Here is a 24,341-nt window from a genome sequence, read left to right on the forward strand (position 1 = left end):
CCTGCTTTGGCTTCTTTGTCCCCCTCTTTCTGCCCCTCCCCCGCTCATGCTCTGTCTCTCTCTGTCTCTCAAAAATAAAGAAGTGCTAAAAGAAATTAAAAAAAAAATAAAAAGGAATAAAATTATGATACGTGCTACGACATGAATGAACCTTGAAAACATGCTAAGTGGAATAATTTACACACAAAGGGACAGATAAAGTATCAGTTTACTTTTAAAATCTATCTAGGACAGGCAAATTCATAGAGACAGAGAGTAGATCAGAGATCATTTTGTGTGGGTGGGTAGCTGGATGTGGGGTTACTGCTTAATGTTTACAGAGTTTTTGTTTGGGGCAATGAAAAAGCTTTGGAAATAGATGATTGTAATGGTTGCACAGTGTGAATGTAATAAATGATACTGAATCGCACACGTAAAAATCATGAAAGTGACAAATTTATGTTATATGTATTTTCCCACAATTACAAAACACAAATACACCAAAATCATTGAAATATACTTTTTAAAACGGATGTATTGTATGGCATGCGAGTTACGTCCCAGTAAAGCTGAAGATTGTTATTGAGCCAGGATGGTATTGGTGGAGGGACAGACACAGTCACAAGGAAAAGAAAAGAGAATGCAGAAGCAGATCCATACAGATGTTCACAGCAGCACGATGGGAAAAGAACTGCCTCTCATAGATCGATGTTGCTTTGCGTGATAAATTCATACGCGCCACTGATTTTAAAGAATATGTATCCATTAATACGATAAGTATTTACAAATATTAAAGTTATAAAGTATCCAAGGTAGAAAGCCAAAGACTCGCGAGTTAGGTGACTAAGCAAACCTAAGGAACTGAATGAACAAAGAAACAAATACATGGGACACCTTTGGGAGAAGGTTAGTGTGCACTACTCACTGACTAAGTCTGCACCAGAAGTAAGGATAAGTAATTGTGATTCATAATCTTTGTTGAAGTGGGCCACCTCCAACTTGCTTAAAGACCATCAATATGCACCCGAACGCTGAACTACTTCATCCCTTTTCCAGTCTCGTTCCTTAGAGTGGCTCACGCAAAGTAACAACGCAAAGTAATATTTTGGCATTTGGTCGTGAATATATTGTCATCCACCATCACCATTCTTTCCAACTATAATGAATCATATGGCCAAACCAGACGGTCAGGTTGGAAAAACAACAATCCACATACCGGGCCCCCACCACTCACCGCCCCCCCCCCCCAGCAATAAAACACCCATGAACCAAAACAAATATAAACACTTGCAACATTTAACACATGTGACAGAAGAGATGGTTAATGTCTAACCTTTATCCACTGAAGATTTGTCTGCTTGAGCTTATTTTCAAGTTTATCTTGCTCTTCTGGGCTTATGGGGGCACTTACAAGCACTGTTCCTCCGGTTTCATTTAATTGTTTTAGAATCCCCTGGCGCAGGGGCAACTCTTCCGCCAGTAACTGAAACAGACAAATGCGACAACATTTAAAATGAATTACAGCACAATTCCAACTATCTTGTCTTTGTCTCTACTGATTAGTCTCTCAAAATGAAGCAACTTGACTGAAGGCCAAAGCACTCACGCCCAAGTAGAGAGGCCTATCCTAGAAAGGACCAGCATATCTTACCCCTCAAAGATTCTTTTCAAGAAAAACAAGGTGTTACATGGCAGGATGAGCTCCAAAATAACACATCGCAATCAGAAATAGAACAATCTGGGTAAATTCATCATCCTCTCAGGTACTAAGCCTCCATGCTATAATTTACTACTGATTAAGAAAATGCATTATCATATCGAGAGATAACTAATACTGAGAACATACTCGGTACAAGACACTGTGTTGACCTCTTCACATATGATAAAAGTTAACTGAGATAATACAATTCTATGAGGTAGACCCTATTATCTTCATCTTATACGGAAGAAGACTGAGACAGAGACCTTAAATCCCAACAAAGAGGTTAAATACCAGCTCCAAGGACACAAAAGCAGCGAGCAACAGAGCTGTGGTTCAAACTTGGGCAATTTCATTCAAGAACCCTTATTTGTAACTCCTCCACATTCCTGGATTTCTTTTATTCATTCAGCATCACATTATAAATGCCCTTTCCCAAGACTTACAAAACTGCCATGGTTTTCTTTCTTTATTCGTGCCACCTAGAGCTGCAGTGTCCAAAATAGTATCATTACCTACATGAGGCTATTTGAATTTAAATTAATTAAATTTCAATAATATTAAAAACTTAGTTCCTCAGTCATACTACCTTTCAAGTACTCAAAAGGCACATGCAGCTTGTGGTTACTGCAGTGGATAATATAGAGCATTACCATCATTACAGAAGGTTCTATTGGACACTGCTGATCTAGATTGTCTAAGGAGAAAAGAAAATCAATGCCTATTTATTAATAAGTAAATCCCACTAAACATGTCTCTTAAATGAGTTATCAATTATATTGCTATATATAACACTCAATACATGCAGGAAAGATTGATTTTCAAGAACAAGACTGAGTTCATTTTCCTATGACATCCTCACCTTCAGATGAACTACAGATCCAAAACTTGTTTTCTTTTTCTTTTTTTTTTTTTCTGATATCTGATAGATAGTAGGGACTCAGTATCTGTTCACCGAATTTAACATTAATTTTATTTTTATACTTTATCCTCTCTTCAGGTACAAATTTCTTGTTTCACGGAAATAAGTGGTTGACATCGGAGTCTAATTTGCATGTACAAACCAACTGAATCATTGATAAAAGAGCAATTTCATTTCCCTTTGATTGTATGACCTTGTAAAATGAGAATAACAGCAACCGTTTTGAAAGTTTTATATGAAGATTAAAGAAAATAGCAGATGTAAGTACATCTAATACTTAGCACATAATAGAGGATGATTAAATGTTAATTTCCCTTTCCCTTTCACCTTCCCTTCAAGAATTACAGCAAAACAGATCCAAATAAGTTTCTTTCCTGAGACTAAAACCATGGAAGTTAATCGAACTGCACAATCAGCGCATGTCAGTCAGCCAGCTGGGGTAATCAGTACTAAGCAGACATCACAGTAGGAAGGCATGAAAAGCCACTTGAATAAGCTGGATGCCTATTCAACCAGTATAGAATGTGCACCAACACCACGCGCTCCCAACCAGCCCCAGACAAAACAAACATTGTTTCAGGCGAATCGAACACCTCTAATTAGAGGCTGAAATAGTGAGATTGATTTAGCAATTATGATCTTTCCTAAGAAATAGGATTCATTTCTAGAGTCTCTCCAGTTTTTGAAATAATTTGGAGTTGCAGAATTCTCCAATATGTGCAAAGTTAATTTCAAGTTAGTTTGCAAAATACTGCCATATTTTACACACACACACACACACACACGCAGATTTTTTTTTTTTTTTTTTTTTTTTTTTTTTTTTACAAAAAAATAAACTCATTGGGAAACACTGGGTTAAAACAAAATAAAGTTTTGAGAAAATTTACGGATGACCTATCAATAACGTAACGGGCAGGAAATCAATGATTAAATATATTAAATAATAGACTCATATACTCTTGATACAAGTAGTCCTTGGAGGTTTTTAGAAAACAAAATTACCTTGACTTGTTCAAGTTTTTGTTTTAGCTGCTGCTCATTCCCAGGTTCAAGTGGAATATTAGCAACGTTGTCTGCTTCTTCCAACCATAAAACAAATTCATTTACATCCCTTTGAAATTCTGACAAGATATTCTTTTGTTCCTCTAGCCTGGAGAAATAAGAATAAAACTGGCATAAACAACGTATTTCTCAAACTTTTCTTTCTTTTTTTTTTTAAAGGAAACTCAGAAACAAACAAACAAACAAACAAAAACCATGGTAACACTTTCAAAGAAAGAAACAAATTAAAAGATGTTAGCAATACACATTTTTAAACAAAATTCATTTACTTTGAACAAAGCAATTTTAATCTCTTAAAAATCTCTAAAATATAAGAGATTAAAACTGGTGAAGAAAAAATTCTAATTTAAAAATTCCAACAATATTATGTCATGAAATTAGTGTTTCTCAACGTCAGCACTACTGACATTTAGGGTTGAATAATTCTTAGTTCTGAGGGGCTGTTCTCTGTACTGTATATTATGCAGAACAACTACATGTTTTAGTTGCATGTTTTAACGTGCTTAAATAAAATACACCTTTCTGGTAAATTGTAGGGTTAAAAATAAAAACAAGGGAATAAAAAAAACAACACTAAGTTACTGCATGTTAAAATGTTTTCCAAATTATGATTCACCATCTGTTTTGGAGGAAAGAAGAAAACTGAGTTAAAATATGTTATTCATTTATTGGCCATAAGTTTATCCTTACATGTTGAATAGTAACACCGTTGAACAAAATGGTCTGCACCTCAAATAACTTTTGAGAGATATATCTCCTGTATGTAAGCTTTTAATTGAAGTAAAATATAAATATATATATATATATATGTACATGTATATATATACTTCTATATATACATATATATAGAAGTACACATATGACTGAATAGCTCAAAATATTTTTTAAAAGTATACAAATAACCAGAAAAATAGAATGTCATCAGAAGCCCAGGGGCCCCTCTTGTCCCTTGCAGGCATTATTTCCAAGTATAACCAGTATCCTGTCAACTTCGATTATGTTGTCTATATTGAACACTGAGTATATGGAATGATATGCTATATCCTCTTTTGTGTCTGGTCTCTTTCACTCAACATAATGTTTACAATAATCAACCACGTGGCATAGAGCTTAATTTGTTTATTCTCCTGGCTGCAGAGTATTGAACTATCTAAATACATATCTCATACAAATGTTTCCATTTGGGGGATGTTTAGCTATTGTTTTTGTTTCAATTTAACAAATATTTATTGAGGGCTTACTAACTTCCAGCAAGGCTACTGGGCATTAGGATTAAAGAAAGATATGCTGCATAGCTTGCCCTGATGATCTCAGTCCATGAGAGGAAACAAGAGATTCCCATGGGTCGGAATAAGACACAGCCTATCTGATTTACAGCCTGTGCAAAGACAGGGTGTTGAAAGAACTACTCTTACACTACTTCCCAAACCAGGTCCACTTTTGAATGTATGCTTGTCTCTACTCAGTTTTGCTGTAGGTTGGGAGCTTATTCAAAGTCTGTTCTGGGGCATGTGAGGGGACACTCTCTTCTCTGTCTAATCTCAAAAAAGCAAATCTCATGAAAACCCAAGTCATAATATGGGATCTTACGGACACCCAAGTCATGTCATGTCACTGTCGCAGTCAAAACTCTTCTCTTGCTTCCCAATTTGTTCACAGCAAAGCCAAAGTCTGTACAGTGTTCTATGAGGGTCTAGATCTGTACCGTCCAAAATGGTAGACACCTTCCCTGTGGCTACTGAGCACCTGAAATGATGTAAGGGGAACTGAGATGTGCTTTAAGTGTAAAATATACACCAGATATCAAAGTGATCTCTGTACCTTCTATTCAACTTTGCTGAGCACCTACAACTTCTGTAAAAAATAAAAGTATTTGAAACATTTTTTTTAAAGAAGGGAAAACAGCTCCTTAGTACTTTCTATATCATGTACAGGTTGACGTAATATTTTTAATATATTGGATTAAATAAGATATATTCATTTCACCTGTCCCTACTTCCTTTTAACGTTTTTTTTTTTTTTATTTTTATTTTTGGGACAGAGAGAGACAGAGCATGAACGGGGGAGGGGCAGAGAGAGAGGGAGACACAGAATCGGAAACAGGCTCCAGGCTCTGAGCCATCAGCCCAGAGCCTGACGCGAGGCTCGAACTCACGGACCGCGAGATCGTGACCTGGCTGAAGTCGGACGTTTAACCGACTGCGCCACCCAGGCGCCCCCCTACTTCCTTTTAAAAACATGTAGCAGCTATACAAGTTTAAATTACATAAGTAGCTCAACTCCTTTTTTTAAAAAAAAATATTTATTTATTTTTGAGAGAGAGAGTGAGCAAGCAGGGGAGGGGCACAGAGAGAGAGAGAGAGAGAGGATCTGAAGCAGGTTCTGTGCTGGCAGCAGAGAGCCCGATATGGGGGCTCGAACCCACAAATCATGAGACCATGACCTGAGCCAAAGTTGGACGCTTAACTGACTGAGCCACCTAGGCACCCCTCACCTTATTTTTCTATTGACCAGCACTGATCTAGGAAATCTGCCGATCCCTAATCTCCTTACTTCTCAGATTTCATTTCCAACTACTCTGTATTTCTCTTATCCTTCTTGAAGCCCTCTAGCTTCCTTGCTGTGCTCCTCAAGTACATTACATGGGTCCCTGCTTCTGACTCTTCGTCCTTGCTGTATTTTTCTGCCTTCAATGTCCTTCCCTCAACCATCATCTCCTGCAGGTCTTTCCTGATGACCCTAAAGAAAACGACACCTCTCCTACCGAATTCCTAGTTCTTGAAAGGAACAAACACTATACTTGTGTTATTTTATATGATGTCTATCACATGAAATGAAGCTTCCCGACAGCCAAGATTTTTATTTATTGCCATAATTCTTGCTGCTGGAACAATGGATGGCCGAAAACAGATACCAAATTAGTAACTGTTGCATTAATGAATGAATTCTGCCATCATGCTTTTCCATTTTAAACGTGTTTCTCTTTGAAAAGAATCTTTCCCATTCTTCATAATAGTGATAGGTGATGGGGATTAAAACGTGCATCTGTTGCGATGAGCCCCGGGTGATGTATGGAAGTGTCGAATCACTATATTCTACACCTGAAACTAATAATACGCTATATGTTAACTGGAATTTGTTTATTTTATTTGAGAGAGAGAGAGAGAGAGAATATCTCAGGCAGGCTCCATACTCATTACAGAGCCCCACGTGGGCTCCATCCCACCATGCTGGGATCATACTCTAGTTGAATTCAAGAGTTGGACGTTTCACGGACTGGGCCACCCAGTTTCCCCTAAGTAACTGGAATTTATTTATACAAAAAGTTTAAAGAAAAGAATCTTTCCCATTCTTTCTAAGACTGATTCTGAAACACAGTCTACTTTACTCGCCAATGTGTACTAGAGTATTTCATGCAACTGAAGACACCTTGACTTGCAGGTCATATAATACCATCCTAAGGTCTGCCAGGCACAAGCTGGAAAAGGCATGGTACTGATTCAACGATGACCCTTATCATTTAGAAGCTTTTCCGACTAAGAAATTGTTCTTTTAGATTTCTGTATATTTTTTGTCATACACATAAAAAGTAAAACATACGTGAAAAATTAGTGAGGTAGTCCTAAAACTTTGTCGTATTTAGAACTTGCCTCTCCTTTATATCACTTTTCCCTTCAGGATAGTTGACCTCTATCTTTACCTACACCCTGGCATCCTCTGTGGTGGCAAGAGTGTTGCCAACATATCATTTCTTAAGAGGGTTCCACTACTGTTTCCTGGACTTTCTTCGGAACCATATGCGTCCTGGCAAGCAGAGACTGTAAAACCCATCCTGGTTTCACTGATTTTAATGGGATAAAATGTGCAGGTTAGAACGGATGAAATTTAATTCATATGCACAGCCTCCTAGCACTTGACATAATGACTTGGGTTCTTTCACTTGCTACCAGGTTACTGATAGGTCCAGAATTTTTTTAAAAATTCCTAACACAATGACTGTTTACTGCTATCTTTAGTTTATAATTGTGAGTGGATATTATTATCGGCATTACCTGCCTGATGATTGAGCTCATTTTCCATGAACAGAGTCAGTAAGATTTGGCTTTACTTTCCACGGGATTTAATGTTTGATTACACAAGTGTTTGCCAATGACAAATGTGTTGGCCCCTCTTGTACATGAAAAGTAAGGGTGTCTACGTTAAAGCCTCACGCTAACGTTATCTGTTAGCAAAGTATTCAAGATTTATACAGGAAGGGTCAGGAGATGAAGTTGGTGAGGTGAGTAGACGTTGAGTTATGAAGCACCTAGAATGTTTTGTTTCAATTTGTAGGTGCTCAACCACTTAACGGTTTTGAGTAGGGTAAGATTTATTTGATCCAAAGCTCACTGTGACTACACTATGGAGAATGGGTGTGTCTAAGGGTTGTAGGACAAGAGACTGATGAATCAAGTATGAGACTATCATAAGAGGTCAGGGATGAAGTCATGAAGGTTCAAATCGTCAAGACGTAATAAGACAAAAGGGTAAGACAGGATACGTGTAAAATGGAGACGGTGCTTCAACAGGACTTGAAAGGAGACAGACTGGTATGTGTGGCTAGGAATTAGTGAGCAATTACTTCGTGGTAGCCCTGAATCAAGTGCCAAGTCCCCACATTACTACTAGGACACGGTACTCATCTTTTCTCATTTGCAGATGAAAGAAAACTGGGCTTAGTATTTTGCCCAAACCCATACAGCTAGTAAGCGGTCAATCGAGCATTCAGTCTTGGGTCATCTGGGTCCAGAGTCTATGCTCTTCATTTGACCATGACATCTGGTCTATGAGTACTTCCACCTTATCTAGCCGAGTGGACAATATTTACTCCAGATGAGAGTGCATTTCATGGCATCAGATATTTAGGGGAAATTACTAGTAGAGAAAATAAGAGACCTGGAGCTCAAAGAGCTGGAAATATAGACTTCAGAATCCCCAGCAACGGGTTGGTGGATAAAACATGGTCAACTAACTTTTGCACTAATAATTTACACTTCACGTTTGGCACCTTCTGAGCCCATTTTTTCCTTCATTTTCAGATTAAAGATTAGCAAGTCTCCCTCCTGCTTATTTAAATTGCAAAATTAAAGGAACACGTCCATTTCACAGCCACTCATTCCTTTCTTGCGGATGGCTAACCTGTGGCTCCTGCTCCTCCTCCGCTCGCCCAGCTGTGATGTGGAAAAGCCAAAGGAGCGCCTAGAGTATTCTTCTGGCCGCTCGAAAAGCTACACGGACTTGGGAAGGAGCTCTTCAGCTCAACAAATACGCAGCTGAAAAACAACATGGTCTTCCCTGCTTGCATTCCACATACTTGCTTTCAGGGATGATCTCCAAGCCCCTCCCTTTGACGTTAGGGAAATGAAAGGGGCGAAGAGATGAAACAGAGCCTCGTGAGAAAAAGTATACTCCCTACAAAGCTATCTCATCCCACGTGAGTTCTCTGGCGTGGACTGGGGCACAGTATGTAGAGGAGGTTGAAATCACCCGTGGTAGTCACAGCGCTGGTGATACTTCTTACCAACCCCTAGGGTGAGAGGGCTCCTGTCAACTGCTGGCACCTTTAGAATGTGAATAGAACCATTTTTTCCACAGACTCTGGACTGAGAAGCAATTCTTAAAAGGAAAAGTTCCATTAGAGACATCCTTTATTCATCTACAAGTTCTAAGGTGGTTCAAATACTGGGGTCTAGGTTTCAGGGTGTTTGTGAGTCTACCTTATCGTTCTTTTTTCTTCTTTTTTCTTTTGCAAATCTTTGTCTCCTTCAGTATCTGGCTCCGTCGTAGTGTGTAGTGTCCCAAATACTGAGAGCAGCAACCTTACTCCTACCATTTTCCTCCTCATTTTAGTTCACTAAAACCTTGCTAAAATCAGTTTACATATGTAAAACCTAGACGGATGGGTAAAGCTTTTCTCAGCCCTCACCTAGAAATTGACCCTATTAGGGAGAGAAACAAATCCCAGACTCAACAAACAAAAACTGAAGAGCAAGAAAAAGTAATACCCGCACCCCCCGTCAAAAGTGCCTCAAACCTTGAAAAAAATTCTAAAAGCAAATATCCCCAACTTCTGCTTCCAACACGTCTCAAATTAATTACTTGTGTATTTTTTTTTTCTTTTGAAGAATATCCAGCCAAGGAAACGTGGGAAAATGTGCTTATTCATGATAATTGGGATTTATATATTTAATTGGTGTTAAACTCTATAAACACTGTATACCTATTTTCCAACTTGAATATTCGACTGTATTTCCTTAGGTCATTAATTATTCTTTGAAAAATTGATTTTTAAGATCTGAGCAATAACCCATAAGTAGGTACACCGTATTTCACCATTCTTTCATTAGTAGGCATTTAGTTTGGTTCCACTTTTTCATTATAATAAATAACCCTATAGCAAACACATTTGTTTCTGCATTTGGGCTTACAGATCTGCTAATGTGCTTCGAATAAGGAAGAAAAGTTAACAATTAGAATACTAAGGATTTAGATACACGTTGCTAAATTTCTTCGCCATGCTGGCAATAAGAACTCTCATCCACTTCCACCAACAGTTGTAAGATACTTGTCTCAACACATGTCTACTGCTGTAGTGCATGATGATTTATATGCTTGAAAGAAGAAAAATAGTTTGCCACGGATTTTTTTTATTACTAGAAAAGTTGAAAACCATTTGTGTATTGGTGTGTATTTGTCATTTGCTTCTGCTATCAATGGTCTGCTGTGTCTGTTGCCCATTTTTCCTCAGTGTTTTATTTGGTGAAGCTCTTTTCACATTATCCGCTTTGATAAAAAATAAAAAGTCAGAAAAATACTTACCGAGACGATTTTTCTAGCTTCCTTTTGACCTTGTGAAATTTAATAGTTTTGTTTGTTTCTAAATAAAATGTTGTCGTGTTCTTTGTTATCTTTTTCACTGACACTACCGTGAAAATTATGAATATCCTCTAGTTGCTTAAATATTCACCTTTATAGTATTCTAGGACATTATACTTTCATTTCAAAGAGTACAAACTTAATCCATCTTCAATTTATACAGCTAAGTTTCTGACCTTGAAGGGTTTTTCAGAAATTGATATATTTTTCTCCGAGCACAATTTATTTTCTATTGATTTGTGGTGATTGCCTCATTTTGTTTTGTGTTTTATATGTAATGAGGTTCTGTTTACTGATCTACTGGAGATTTTTTGACAGTAATGCGCTACATCAAGCACTTAGCTATTCCAACTTCTGTAAAATGAGCATCATTTGGTCAAATATCAAAATAAATCTCACTGGGGATTGTGATAGGGATTCCATTAAATCAATAAATTATTTTCTGAAGAATTACTGTCTTTTCAGTACAAATCCGATAAATTTTCTATATTTACAGGGCATTTGGAGTGTATCGGGGACTCATCCATGCGTTATAAATAATTAAGTATGCTTTCTAATTAACTTTCAGCCTCAGTTTGAAAGGCAGTGACTTGCATATGATCTTATGGATAGTAAGTGTATACTAATCTAGAAAATTCTTCAGGACTTCCAGATAGAATAAATCATCACTGAAAAAGTAAAAGTTTTGGCGAAGCTAGTTGCCCTAATCTTTCTCTTCACACGGTGTGTGCGGAAAACTTTCCTGATGATTTAATTTTTTAAAAAGTACAGCATCTTTTTTAAATATGAAAACATTTGGTAGTCATTTCTTGTATAGGTTTGTTTTTTATCCTTTCAAATACAAAAAAGATGGTGCCCAAATCCCACCAGGACCTTGTTATAATCTGCTTTTTCAAGCGCATGTGTTTTCTGAAATTTCAAAAGCCTCGATTTGAAGTTTTAAAAGCTGCAATTTGAATTTATGTATTCAGATGATTGCAGAAGAGCAAAGGAACACAGTTAGCATTTCCAGGCTTGTCTCTTGACACAACAGTTTAAACGTGCTTTATATTGGCATTCATCACATGAAGTGTTATTTCTTTGTTTACCTACTCGCTTAATGCTTATGGTAGGATTTATTCAGGCATGTGGCAGTAATAATAATGAATGGGATATTTAACATTACCCATCTGCAATTAAGTGCTAAATATTTTACTTTTAGAGGCATTTCAATACATTTAGCTTTTTTTTTTTTTTTAAAGAATGGCTTCTGTTTGAAATATTGGCTCTGTTGCCATTTACATTACAAATGCTCTTAATGCAATTGAAGGAAGCACATATCGTGATGGGGAGAAATCTGCATAATCAGAAAGGAAGAGTTATGGATGTCCTGTTAAATTCAATGAATTTCACATTAACTCTTAATGAACACGTTCTCTGGAGCTGCGGTTATGGTAAGAGGAAGAGTGCCAAATCATGGCACGATTTTGAAGTTTTATTTATTTTTGTATGTATTTAATTAGAGAAGAAGGGAGGGGCACAGAGAGGGGGGAGAGCGAGAATCTCAAGCTGGTCCTCGCGTTGCCAGCCAGATGCGGGACTTGAACTCACCCACTGTGAGGTCATTACCTGCATCGAAATCAACTCACATGCTTAACTGATTGAGCCACCCAGGCGCCCCTACATGGCATGATTTTAGAAAGAGAGGATCGACCAAGTGTTTCAGGCCAAGTGCTAGATATTTTCCCATTTGAATTTTTTTTTTTTTTTTTTTTTTTGGTATACTCATCTCTCCCGTCTTCCAAATAAGAAGTACTTCTCTAAGTTTTGGGCGAACTAGAACACAGAAATTTCAGAAGATGTGGACAGAATCAACACCTGTCCATATACACTGCATAGTTAATTTGATTGTGCATATTAACTGAAAATTATATACCATATTAGAAAGAACACATTTTCCCATTCACAGTTGATACAGTAATTGTGTATGCCTTCCTCACGTGCGTGTTCAACATGGGAATCATCACCTTGGCGGATGCACTTTTTTCTTCTTAATTTTTTGATGTTTATTTATTTTTGACAGAGAGACAGAGAGAGAGAGAGAGAGAGAGAGAGACAGAGACAGAGCACGAGCAGGGGAGGGGCAAAGAGAGAGGGAGACACAGAATCAGAAGCGGGCTCCAGGCTCTGAGCTGTCAGCACAGAGCCCAAGGCAGGGCTCGAACTCACATACCGCGAGATCATGACCTGAGCCAAAGTCAGACGCTCAACCGACTGAGCCACCCAGGCGCCCCCCGGTGGATGCACTTTTTGAGCCACCTTTTTAAAAACAAAATTTTTAACTTTATTTAGTTTTGAGAGACAGAGACAGAGTGTGAGTGGGGGAGGGGCAGAGAGAGGGAGACACAGCACTGGACGCAGGCTCCAGGCTCCGAGCTGTGAACACAGCGCGCGACGTGGGGCTTGAACTCACCAGCGGTGAGATCACGACCTGAGGTGAGGTCGGATGCTTAACCGACTGAGCCACCAGGCGCCCGGCGGTTTGAGTCATCTCATTCAGTTTTCTAGTCACAGTCATTTTCACCTCTACCCACGTGGCCTGAGGTACAGCAATGTTGAGTCCATGTTGAACATTCTACTGGAAATTTTATTCCAAGCCATAAGCGCACATTCACACCAGACAGTTGTATGTTATGTAAAGACAGTTTTTCTCTTTTCTGTGCCATATGTCCATGAGGAACACAATGTAAGCACTTACTGAGTTGCTTTAAAAATAATCTTTTCAGACCTTGTTTACAATGACCTACAACTCTTACAACTGTGATGTCATACCAACAAAGCTAATCATGACTTCCATTAACTAAATTTTTCCTGTTGTTTCCATCAAGCGACTCAATTGATATTAAATGAAAGTCTCTCCCAGACAGCACATTGTTGTTCTGAGCAAAATAAAATGAGTATCTTGAAGCATGAGAAATTTCACAAACATTCAAAGGAATATAAGGTCTTCCTTAAGGCAAAAAAAAAAAAAATTCATATTTAGCCACACATGTTAACTTCCCCAGGTCACACCCTCTATGGGACATTGTCAGAATCAGAACCAAAGCATAAACTAGTTTTTTAATTTTTAAAGCTTACTTATTTATTTTCAGAGAGAGAGAGAGAGAGAGAGAGAGAGAGAGAGAGAAATTATACATCCAAGTGGGGGAGGGGCAGAGAAGTCAGAGGGAGAGAATTCCAAGCAGGCTCTGTGCGTTCTCAGCACAAAACCCGATGTGGGGCTCGAACCCACAAACCAGGAGATCATGACCTGAGCTGAAATCAAAGAGTCGAACACTTAACTGACTGAGCCACCCAGGTGCCCCAAAGCATCAACTATTTTTAAATTGACATGCCCCTCGTACCTGGTTAGTGCTTGAGTTACACAATTAGACATTTATTCATTTTGTCCACAGTTTGTGCTTTATTAAAGAGTAGTGCTCCTGAGAGAAATAACATATCAAAGATTCTCAGTCTTTTATTTCTCAATAGTAAGGAAAATAATAAGAGAATGAGGAGGGATATCATGAAGCTTAGTGGTGAGTTACTGAAAGGAAAAGACCAAATCGAGGCCTTGCAAGTTATTAACTGAGGGTGTGAACTTGGGGAAGTTCCTTAAATTTCTACGGGCCTCAGTTTCTTCATCCGTAAATAGGGACAGTGAACACTTCAGACTTGGTTGTATGGCTATAATTTGTTCTCAGAAACACCCGTTTTAGGGGCGCCTGGGTGGCTCAGTTGGTTGAGCGTCCGACTTCGGTTCAGGTCATGATCTCTCAGTCTGTGGGTTCAAGCCCTGCGTCGGGCTCTGTGCTGACAGCTCGGAGCCTGGAGCCTGTTTCAGATTCTGTGTCTCCCTCTCTCTCTGCCCCTCCCCCGCTCATACTCTGTCTCTGTCTCTGTCTCTCTCTGTCAAAAATAAGTAAACATTAAAAAAATTAAAAAAAAAAAAGAAGCACCCGTTTTAGTCTAGGGCTTTACTAAGAGCATTTAAGAAATGGTAGAGAAAATAAAGAGTTAAAAAACAAGGTGAATCTGGATAGTGAACTGTCATTTCTAGCTAAGAATTTTGCTTAAGCCAACACACTTACATGGAGAAAAGTGTTTATAAAGCATGCATGAGTGCACAGAAGGACTATTTGAAATTGAGCTTTGTGATGAACCAGTTGACAGCTCTATTTCTCTCTACTGACAAATCTCTTTGACACATTTTGTGGGGGAAACACAATTAGAGTCAAAATGCCAATCTATGAGTAAAAGTGTCGCCACATAAGACTGATTCTAGGTGAAGAAGACGTATGATTACAGCGCAACAAATATTTATTGAAGGCTATTGGTGTCCAGTGATATGGCAATGAACGCAGGCAATAATTTTTGCCCTCGTAGAGCTTATATTCTATTAGGGGGAGACAGACAATAAACAAGCTACACTGAAACGTGTAGATTGTGACATAGTGTTAAGGGTTCCAGAGCGAAAAAAAAAAAAAAAAAAAAAATGAAGCCTGGAAGAAAAGGAATACCAATTAAAGTTGGAAGGTGGTTTTACAATGTTCTATTGATCAGAGAAAACTTCATTGAAAAGAGTTATTTGAGTAAAATCATCATGGTAGAGAATGGCAATCTGCTCATCAAAAAAATCTGATCCCCCCTCTCTTAACCACAAAGCGAGTTGTCATTTCCATCCTCCCTTGCCACTGGGTATGGCTATATAACTGAATGCTACCAACGGAATGTGAGCAAAATTGATGTACACTGAGTCCAGGGCCGGCTCAGAACTTAACCCCTACACATGTGATATTCTCCATTATTCCTCCTTCTAAAGCCACATGTTAACCATCTCAGAGCCACAAAAGCAATGTAGCTTGGGTCTTGGATTCACGATTTGGAAGGGCGCTATGTGCTGATCAAAAACAACTTGGTGAATTTTGCATGAGTGACACGTTTGCACTGTGTTAAGCCACTGAAATAAGGAGCTTCTTTTTCAAGTAGCAGCTTGAATTAAATTAGACAATAAAAAAGTGAGGGAGTAAGCCATGCAAATAATGGGGGGAGAGCACTCGGAGAAAAAAGAAAAGAAAAGAGAAGAAAAGAGAAGAGAAGAGAAGAAAAGAAAAGAAATACAAAGGTCCCGAGGCAGGAATGTGATCAGAATATTCCCAGAACAACAAAGAAGTGAAAAAAAAAAATACATTTGCAATGGAATGAGAGAGGGGGAGAGGAGTAGGGAGATAAGACCAAACAGTTACATCTAAATAGATTCTACTGAGAATCCCAGGCCGGTCATAACTCATATTCCCCATCAAACTCAGTTCTTAGATAAAAAGAAATAATAAAATAATCTTTTTGGGGGGTGCCAGATAGAACTCTGTTCTCCAATCCTACTTTAATAGGTCCAATGGACTAACTGAATCCCAGAATTTCTGTATTTTTGTTGTAGGCTGTCTACACAGGTGCTGGAATTGATTTAGAAGAACGCTGAGGATATTTTGGCCCTCCATCTGTCAGAGGCAGAGTGACATAATTCATGAGCAAAGCCTGTAACAAAGCCATTGCCATGCGGTGGAAGATGCAGTGAAAAGTGAATGGCCTCAGTTTTTCTGCTTTCGATCATAGCCAGGTTCTTCTCTTCCCACATACCGTCATCTTCCCTCCCAAGGCAGCTTCTCTGTCAGCCTCCACGGATGTATCTGCCAGCTCCTAGTCTCTCAGGCTAGACATCTGAGGCATCCTTGATTCTTTCCTCTCTCTTACTCCCAGAGTGTATCAATAAATGTGTTCTCACAGTTCCATGCAAGCTAGCTCTCTCGAATTTGCCCACTTTGCTCCTTTCTCCCTGCCAATGACTCCTTCTTCTAGCCTCTCTGTCTGGATTACTGAGGCTATATCGTAATTGGGTTCTGCCTCCCTCGTTGCCGTCTTCGTATCCATTCTTGACATTCCGAAGGAATCATCTTTCTAAAACTATGTCTCTGATTATACTCTCCCACTTTCAGTAACTCCCTAGGGTCAATGGGGTAAAATCCAGCTGCTTTAACAGGGATCAAAAAGCTCTTTAGGGCGTGATCCCTACTTACTTCTCTTCGTCTTTCTTTACGTTCCATAATCCACTGAACCTACGCTTCCTTGAAATCGAGTACTGTGTTCAAGTCTGACCTTAGCGTACTCTTGCTCCTTCTGTCTGGGATTCACTTCCCCATGTCTTGATCTAGGTGGCTTCTAGTTATCCTTCCAATCTCAGGTTAGCCATCACGTTCTCTAGGAAGCTTTTCTTAATTAATTATCACTCCCATCCCAATCAAGTCTAACTATGGGCCCTGTTACACAGTCCCATAGGTCTTCATCCCGTTTCCATCATAGGGTATGTTGTAATTTCCTATGTCTGTCAATCTATTACAAGCACCATAAGGACAGGCACTATACTGCAATCGCACTCTATTCTCAGTACCTGGTACGTAGTATTTGTTCCCATCTTAAATTCAGTATCTCAGAATGATAGCATCATAAATGTGGCTTTGAGAATAATAACATTATTTGCATTATTCTTCGGAGAATCTCCATGAAAAATAAAGTATGTGTTACGGAAGACAAGTTCTGTGCAAAATTAAATTAAATCGCTGAAAGCTGTATTCTTGGGGTTTCTAAACTATGGCCCAATCAGCTAAAGCCTGCCCACCACCTGTTTTTGAAAATAAAGTTCTTTTTTATAAAGTTTATTTATTTATTTTGAGAGACAAAGAGAGCAAGACGCAGTGTGAGTGGGGGAGGGGCAGAGAGAGGGAGAGAGAGAAAATCCCAAGCAGGCTCCGCATTGCCAGTGTAGAGCCCTATGGGGGGTCTGGACTCTTGAACCGTGAGATTATGACCCGAGAGGAAACCAAGAGTCAGAGGCTTAACCAACGGAACCACCCGGCATCCCTGTGTTTGAAAATAAAGTTTTATTGGAACATAGCCACATTCATTCATTTGTGTATCGTCTATGACTGTGTCCACACTACAGTGGCAGAGCTGAGTAGTTGTAACAGAGACTGGACGGCTCACAAAGCCAAAGGCATTCACTACTTGGCATTGTACAGAAGTTTGCTGATATCTGCTAGATACTAAATCCATTTCTTAGATACATACTAGGGAATTACAGGTATGAGAAATCTGATATAAGCAAACTGGTATTACCTTTTTAGTCCCATTATGTGTGTGTTCATGAAAATGTGCATGGCTATTAGAATGCTCCTTCACTCTTTGAAATCATTAGGAACATTTTACACAAGTAGTATTCCATGGTCCATAACAAGAGGATGGCTAAAAGGAAAACTAGACATTATATCTAATTACATATACTTATTCTGTTTAAATTTACTAAAGTTTCTCAGTATAAGAAGCTATGTTGACTTAGCTTGGAATCAAACATGGAAAAACAGAAAGATCTGGGCCTCTTCCTCTTTTTCCTATTCGTCGCTTTCACGTTATTTGAATTTCTTTCATTATTTTTCTCTTTCTTCCTAATCTCAAACCAACTTTATCACGTCTATAATTTTACATCCTTTCTTTGTCAGTCAGTCTTTTTCTGTGGATTTTATGGTGATTTTTATTACGGTGCCTGTATTTGAATTCCTCAGGGTACTTGTAATTTTCACCCCCACCAAAATGCATTAGATAGACAAGGAAGACCAAAGTTCCTTATACAGAGGAAAAGGACATATTTATCTCACCACTTTCATCCTGGAGAAAAAAAGGTAAAGGGTATTTCCATTTGATTTATTTAAAATCTTCCCACAACTCCAGGTAAGTTCTTATTATACTTTAAAAGAATATAGCCATAGGAGGTACAAAAATAGTTTTATTCCCTCAAATAGCAGTTCCTGAAATGCAGTCTGGGAACCTCTGGGGTCCTTGAGATACTTTTGGGGGACTTTGAGGTCAAAACTATTTTCATAATAATACTATATCATTTTCCCTTTTTCTCTTCCTTTCTGAGTTTTCCAGAGGCTATATTATAAGTGATATGGAAACACAATGCAGAAGCAGATATCAGAATCAGCTATCTTTAAAAAAAAATGTAATGTGTATTTATTTATTTTAAGAGAGAGAGAGAGAAAGTGAGCTGGGGAGGGGCAGAGAGAGGGCGAGAGAGAGAGAATTCCAAGCAGGCTCTACGCTGCCAGTGCAGAACCAAGCTTGGGGCTTGAACTCACAAACCATGAGATCGCGACCTGAGCAGAAATCAAGAGTTGGGTGCTTAACCGACTGAGCCACCCAGGTGCCCCAGAATCATCAGCTCTCTTAAGGTAAAAACTAAAGCGCTATTCAGAAATGTAAAACAATGTCACTCTTCTCACACTCTTTGTTGTTGTAGAAAATGGTTATTAGTCATAAAACATATGTTACCTATTTTAACATGGAATGAGCTATTATAATTTTTGGTGAATAAATAAATTATATAAACATTTCTCAGTTTTAGTTTCAAACATGGTTGAACAGAGAGACATTGTTGAAAATGCTGGCAAACCAGAGAAAAGAATAATCCTCCTCCAATACCCTTAACATTTCGAATTTTTCCACAGGACTTAACTGAACTCTTGGTTTCTTATATGTAGGTACGTGGTCAAAGAGTGAATGTACTTGCAAACGGTAGGTTGGAATGTCACCTTTTCCTAAGGAGAACGGTGGACTGAGGACGGTGTGGTCGTTTTAAAAATGAGCCCCTGTGAGTCACTGACATTGAAGCTTAACCATGAAATAGGTGTAAATATGCCTAGATGAAGTGTAGGGGAATAGCTTCCACGCAGAGAAATCAACATCCTTCAGGCGGTACATACAGAGAGATTCAGAGGAACCGAAAGTAGGTCACCGCAAATGAAATGCGGTGAGCAAGGTGGAGAGCGGAAGATCAGGCCAGAGGGAGGAGCGGGGGCCAGGAGGTCACGGAAAGAGTTTGAATGTTATGTTACATTCAATGGGAAACTGTCTACTAAGGGTCCTAGGAATTCAAAGGGAGGAATGACTTCCCAGGAGCCCAGAAAATATGCTCATTAGATGAAGAAGGGGGAAGGCATTGTAGAAAGAGGATCAGCATTGACAGAGGCACAGTGATGTAAAAGCTCGTGGCCTAGTTCACGTTTTCATAGTGAAGGAATGTGGAAGGGGAGTGGTGAGACAAAGTACTAGAAAGGTAGGTTTGGGTCTTGTGCTGCAAGCCCCACATGCCTGCAGAGGTTAAAACATTCCTTCTGTGGTACAAGAGAACCACTAAAGGTTTCTAAGCAGAGGTATGGCATGTTTCTACTTATTTTTAGAATAACGTATTTGTCATGAGGTATATACAATAAAAGTACTTAGTTCAATAGTCTGTGTAAATATAACTTTTGCTGAATTACCTCTGGGTATTGACATTTGATCACGAATAAAATTCATTAGTGCATTATTTATTCTACCTTCCCCATCAATGATTAAACTCATTAAATATTTTGTATAGGGTACAGAGGAACTTAGTAAGTCTACCTAGTAGATAGTTTAAGATTAGCTTTGACCCATAAAGTAGACTGTTTAAATTAACCTAAGCACACCCTTAAAAATAGTAGAATCCAAATGAGAACTCTAAAGATTTTTTTTTTAAATAGACTTAGTCACCTATGACAGAGTCAATACACAGTGAACTAAAATATGTTTCCTGGTTCTTAGATCTGTTTTTAGGACAGACGGCAGACTGACATAACACTGAAAACAATTATTTGTAGGTTCATGAAGACTGAGGATAGTTTCTTTCTCTTCACTGGGAGCTGACTGACATCACTTTCCTGCTGAATATAGGAGAGTGTTGTATTCTCTAGAGACAGTGAATGGTTTCTAAGCAAATGCCACATCTTTTCATCAGTGTATGACTCAAAAAGCAAAGTATAATGCAAACGTGAGTAGAAATAGAAAGGCCAATAGGCAGAAACTATTACATATATGACACTTGTGTTACACACTTATTAGGGGAAAATTAGATTACACTCTCAAAGAGAGAAGCAAAAAGAACCATGCCTAAATTGCGCTGGAGAACAAGGGACATGCAGGCAGAGGTTTTTTAAAAACATTTTGAGAAAGTTCAAGCATACACGAAAGTATAGTAGCATGATGAGCTCGGATTATCTGTAATCAAGATTCAACAATTACGAGTTTATTGCCAAATGTGTTGATTCTCTATTTTCTCATTCTCAACTATTTCTTTTCTCAGATTTATTCAAGTATAAATTTATATACCATAAAGCTCACCTATGGTAGGTGTATAATTTAATGGCTTTTAGTAAACATAGAGGGTTCGGTGTCCTGTCGCTACACCTTCCTGCCTTCCTCCGTCTTTCTTTGATTTAAACTCCAGTACAGTGTTGAATGTTGACGTAGGAAAGGTAGATATCTTTGTCTTATTCTTGACCTGAAGGTGAAAATATTCACCCTTTCACCACTATGAATGATGTTAGTTAGCCATTGGTATTTCATACACGACCTTTACCATGTTAAGGAAGCTTTCTTATTTCCTGAAAATTTGTAGCATAACCAGGTGTTAGGTTTTACCAAATGCTTTTTCTACATCCATTTACATGACCATTTGGTTTTTGCCCTTATGGTATGCTACAATAATTATTTTTGATGTTAAACCAACTTTGCATTCCCGGAATAAATGTCACATGGCACGTCATCTTTTTTTCTTTTCTTTTAGAAAGAGAGAGAGAGTGAAAGCATGCTTAAGTGGGGGAGAGTGGGAAAGAGGCAGAGGGAGAGAGAGAAAGCGAGAGCGCGAGAGCAAGAGAGCGAGAGAGCGAGAGACGGAGAGAGAGGGAGAATGAATCTTAAGCAGGCTCCATGCCTCAACAAGGAGCCTGGCACATGGCTCGATCCCATGAGCCTGGGATCATGACCTGCTCCGAAATCATGAGTCAGGCACTCAACCAACTGAGCCACCCAGGAGCCCCTTCACATGGTATGTAATCTTTTTCACATACTCTGGATTCAGTTTCCTAAATTTTTGTTAAGAAATTTTGTGTTTATGTTTATGAGGGACGTTGTTCTATTAATTTTTTATTATAATATCTTTGTATAGTTTAGATCAGAGTAACGCTGGTGTTATAGAATGAATTAGAAGTTCCCTCCTCTGCTTTTTTTCTGAAAGGATTTGTGATGGATTGGTATTTAAAAGAGATTTTTTTTTGAAAGGTCATGAGTAAATCATCTCTAATGAGGCTTCTTTTGTCAGAAGATTTACAATCACTAATTTAGTTTCTGTACTTGTATTAGGTCTATTCAGATTTTCTACTTTTTTTGAATCTATTTTAGTAATTTATATCTTTCTAGGATTTTTACCATTTTGTGTAATTTGGAGAAATTGTGGTATAAAGTTGTTTATAGGACTACCTTCTAGTCCTAGCTTCAATAGGGTTGGTAGTGATTTCCTCTCTTTCCTTGATAATTTTGGTAACTTTAGACTTCTTTTTTTTTTTCTTGGTCAATCTAACTAAAGCTTTGCCATTTTCAAAATTTTTCCAAACATTAATGTTAGTTTTCATTGATTCTCTCTATTCTTCTTTATATTTTATGGATTTCTGCTCTAGTCATTATTTCCTTTGGATTTAGATTGCTATTTTTTTTTTCTAGTTTCTTAAGGTAAAAGCTTGAATTACTGATTTGAGAATTTGAACCTTTTCTAACATAAGTGTTTAAAGTTTTAAATTTTCCTATGAACACTGTTTTAACCGTGTACCATAAATGTTGACATGTGCTTTTATATTTTCTAATTCCCCTTGTGATATCTGTTTCGATTCATGGATTATTTAGGTGTTGTTTAATTTCCAAATAGTTTGGTATCTCCCAGATTTCCTTCCGTTGTTACATTCTAACTTAATTCTGATATGTTAACACAATATGATTTTAATGAATTCAATCCTTTAAAATTAACTGCGATTTGTTCTGTGACCTACCATATGATCTATCCTTGAGAATATGCCATGGGCACTTTCAAAGAAAAGGTATTTTGAAACAAGTAGACTCTTAAATATAAAAACTAAACTGGTGGTTGCCAGAGGGGAGGTGGGTTAGGGAGATGAATGAAATAGATAAAGGGGATTAAGAGTACACTTCTCGTGATGAGCACTGAGTAATGGATAGAATTGTTGAATCATTCTATTGTACACCTGAAACTAATATAACACTGTCTATTAAGTATACCTCAATTAAAATGCAGAAAAGAATATGTATTCTGTCCTTTGGTGGAGTATTCTATAAATGTCAGATCAAGTTAGTTGATAGAGTTGGTCTTCTATATCATTGCTGATTTTCTGTCCAATTGGTTGACCAAATATTGAGACTGAGGTATTAAATCTCTAATAATTGTTGTTTAATTGTTTATTTCACATTTGCATTCTGTTAATTTCTGCATCATAAATTGTGGGGTTTGTGGTTATGTCTTCCGATGAAGTGACCATTTTGTAATCACAAATGTCCTTTTTTAGCACTAGTAACATGTTTTACCTTAAAGTCTATCTGGCATTAGTATCACCATTTTATTTTTCTTATGGATACTATCTATATATCTTTCTCCATTTTTTTTTTTACTTTCAAAGCGTATGTGTCTTTGGCTCTGAAGCATTTTTTTTTTTAATTTTTTTTTTCAACGTTTATTTTTGGGACAGAGAGAGACAGAGCATGAACGGGGGAGGGGCAGAGAGAGAGGGAGACACAGAATCGGAAACAGGCCCCAGGCTCTGAGCCATCAGCCCAGAGCCTGACGCGGGGCTTGAACTCACGGACCGCGAGATCGTGACCTGGCTGAAGTCGGACGCTCAACCGACTGCGCCACCCAGGCGCCCCTCTGAAGCATTTTTTTAGACAGAATATAGTTAGTTCTTTTAAAAAATCCAGGGTGAAATATCTTTTTTTTTTTTTTAATTTTTTTTTTCCAACGTTTATTTATTTTTGGGACAGAGAGAGACAGAGCATGAACAAGGGAGGGGCAGAGAGAGAGGGAGACACAGAATCAGAAACAGGCTCCAGGCTCTGAGCCATCAGCCCAGAGCCTGACGCGGGGCTCGAACTCCCGGACCGCGAGATCGTGACCTGGCTGAAGTCGGACGCTTAACCGACTGCGCCACCCAGGCGCCCCAAGGGTGAAATATCTTAATTGGAATGCTTAATATCTTCACATTTAATGTGGCTATTGATGTAGTTCTATTTAAATCGCTATTTTGCTCTTTTTTATTTGTCTCATGTCTTTGTTTTTAATTTTTTAATGTTCATTTATGTTTGAGAGAGAGAGAGAGGGAAACACAGAATCTGAAGCAGGCTCCAGGCCTCGAGCCGTCAGCAAAGTCCAATGCGAGGCTTGAACCCATGAACCGTGAGATCATGACCTGAGCTGAAGTCGGACACTTAATCAACTGAGCCACCCAGGTACCCCGTCTCATATCTTTTTATATGACTCACGGTGTTTACCACATTCTTTTGTTAAATAGTTATTTTTGGTGTACAAATCTAATTCCTCTGTTTACTTTTAAACCATAAGGTTAATTTCCTAGGGGTTGATCTGAAGTTTACAAACACATCTCTATTTATCATAGTATACTTCAAATCTACTAATGTAACTTACTCCCATTAGATTGGCTATCATCAAAAAAAAAAAAAAAACCGAGATTACAAATATTGGCAGGCATATGAAGAAAAGGGAACTCTCGTACACTGTTGGAGGGAATATAAATTAGTACATTTACTATGGAAAAC

The 24,341-nt window shown here is 38.3% G+C and overlaps 1 protein-coding gene across 11 annotated transcripts in view; it reads right to left on the reverse strand.

Annotated features, from left to right (window-relative positions):
• The window catches only part of DMD (dystrophin), a 2,127,700-nt gene that overhangs the window by 782,418 nt on the left and 1,320,941 nt on the right, over positions 1-24,341 (reverse strand). For all 11 annotated transcript variants that reach the window (XM_045472664.1, XM_045472669.1, XM_045472671.1 and 8 more), the window contains 2 exons: positions 3,603-3,750; positions 1,313-1,462 (listed from right to left, as the gene is read on the reverse strand). In XM_045472664.1, the coding sequence (XP_045328620.1) occupies positions 1,313-1,462; positions 3,603-3,750 (298 nt within the window). The remainder of the gene's footprint in view (positions 1-1,312; positions 1,463-3,602; positions 3,751-24,341) is intronic.

The sequence above is a fragment of the Leopardus geoffroyi genome, chromosome X (assembly GCF_018350155.1).
Source record: "Leopardus geoffroyi isolate Oge1 chromosome X, O.geoffroyi_Oge1_pat1.0, whole genome shotgun sequence".
Lineage (NCBI taxonomy): Eukaryota > Metazoa > Chordata > Mammalia > Carnivora > Felidae > Leopardus > Leopardus geoffroyi.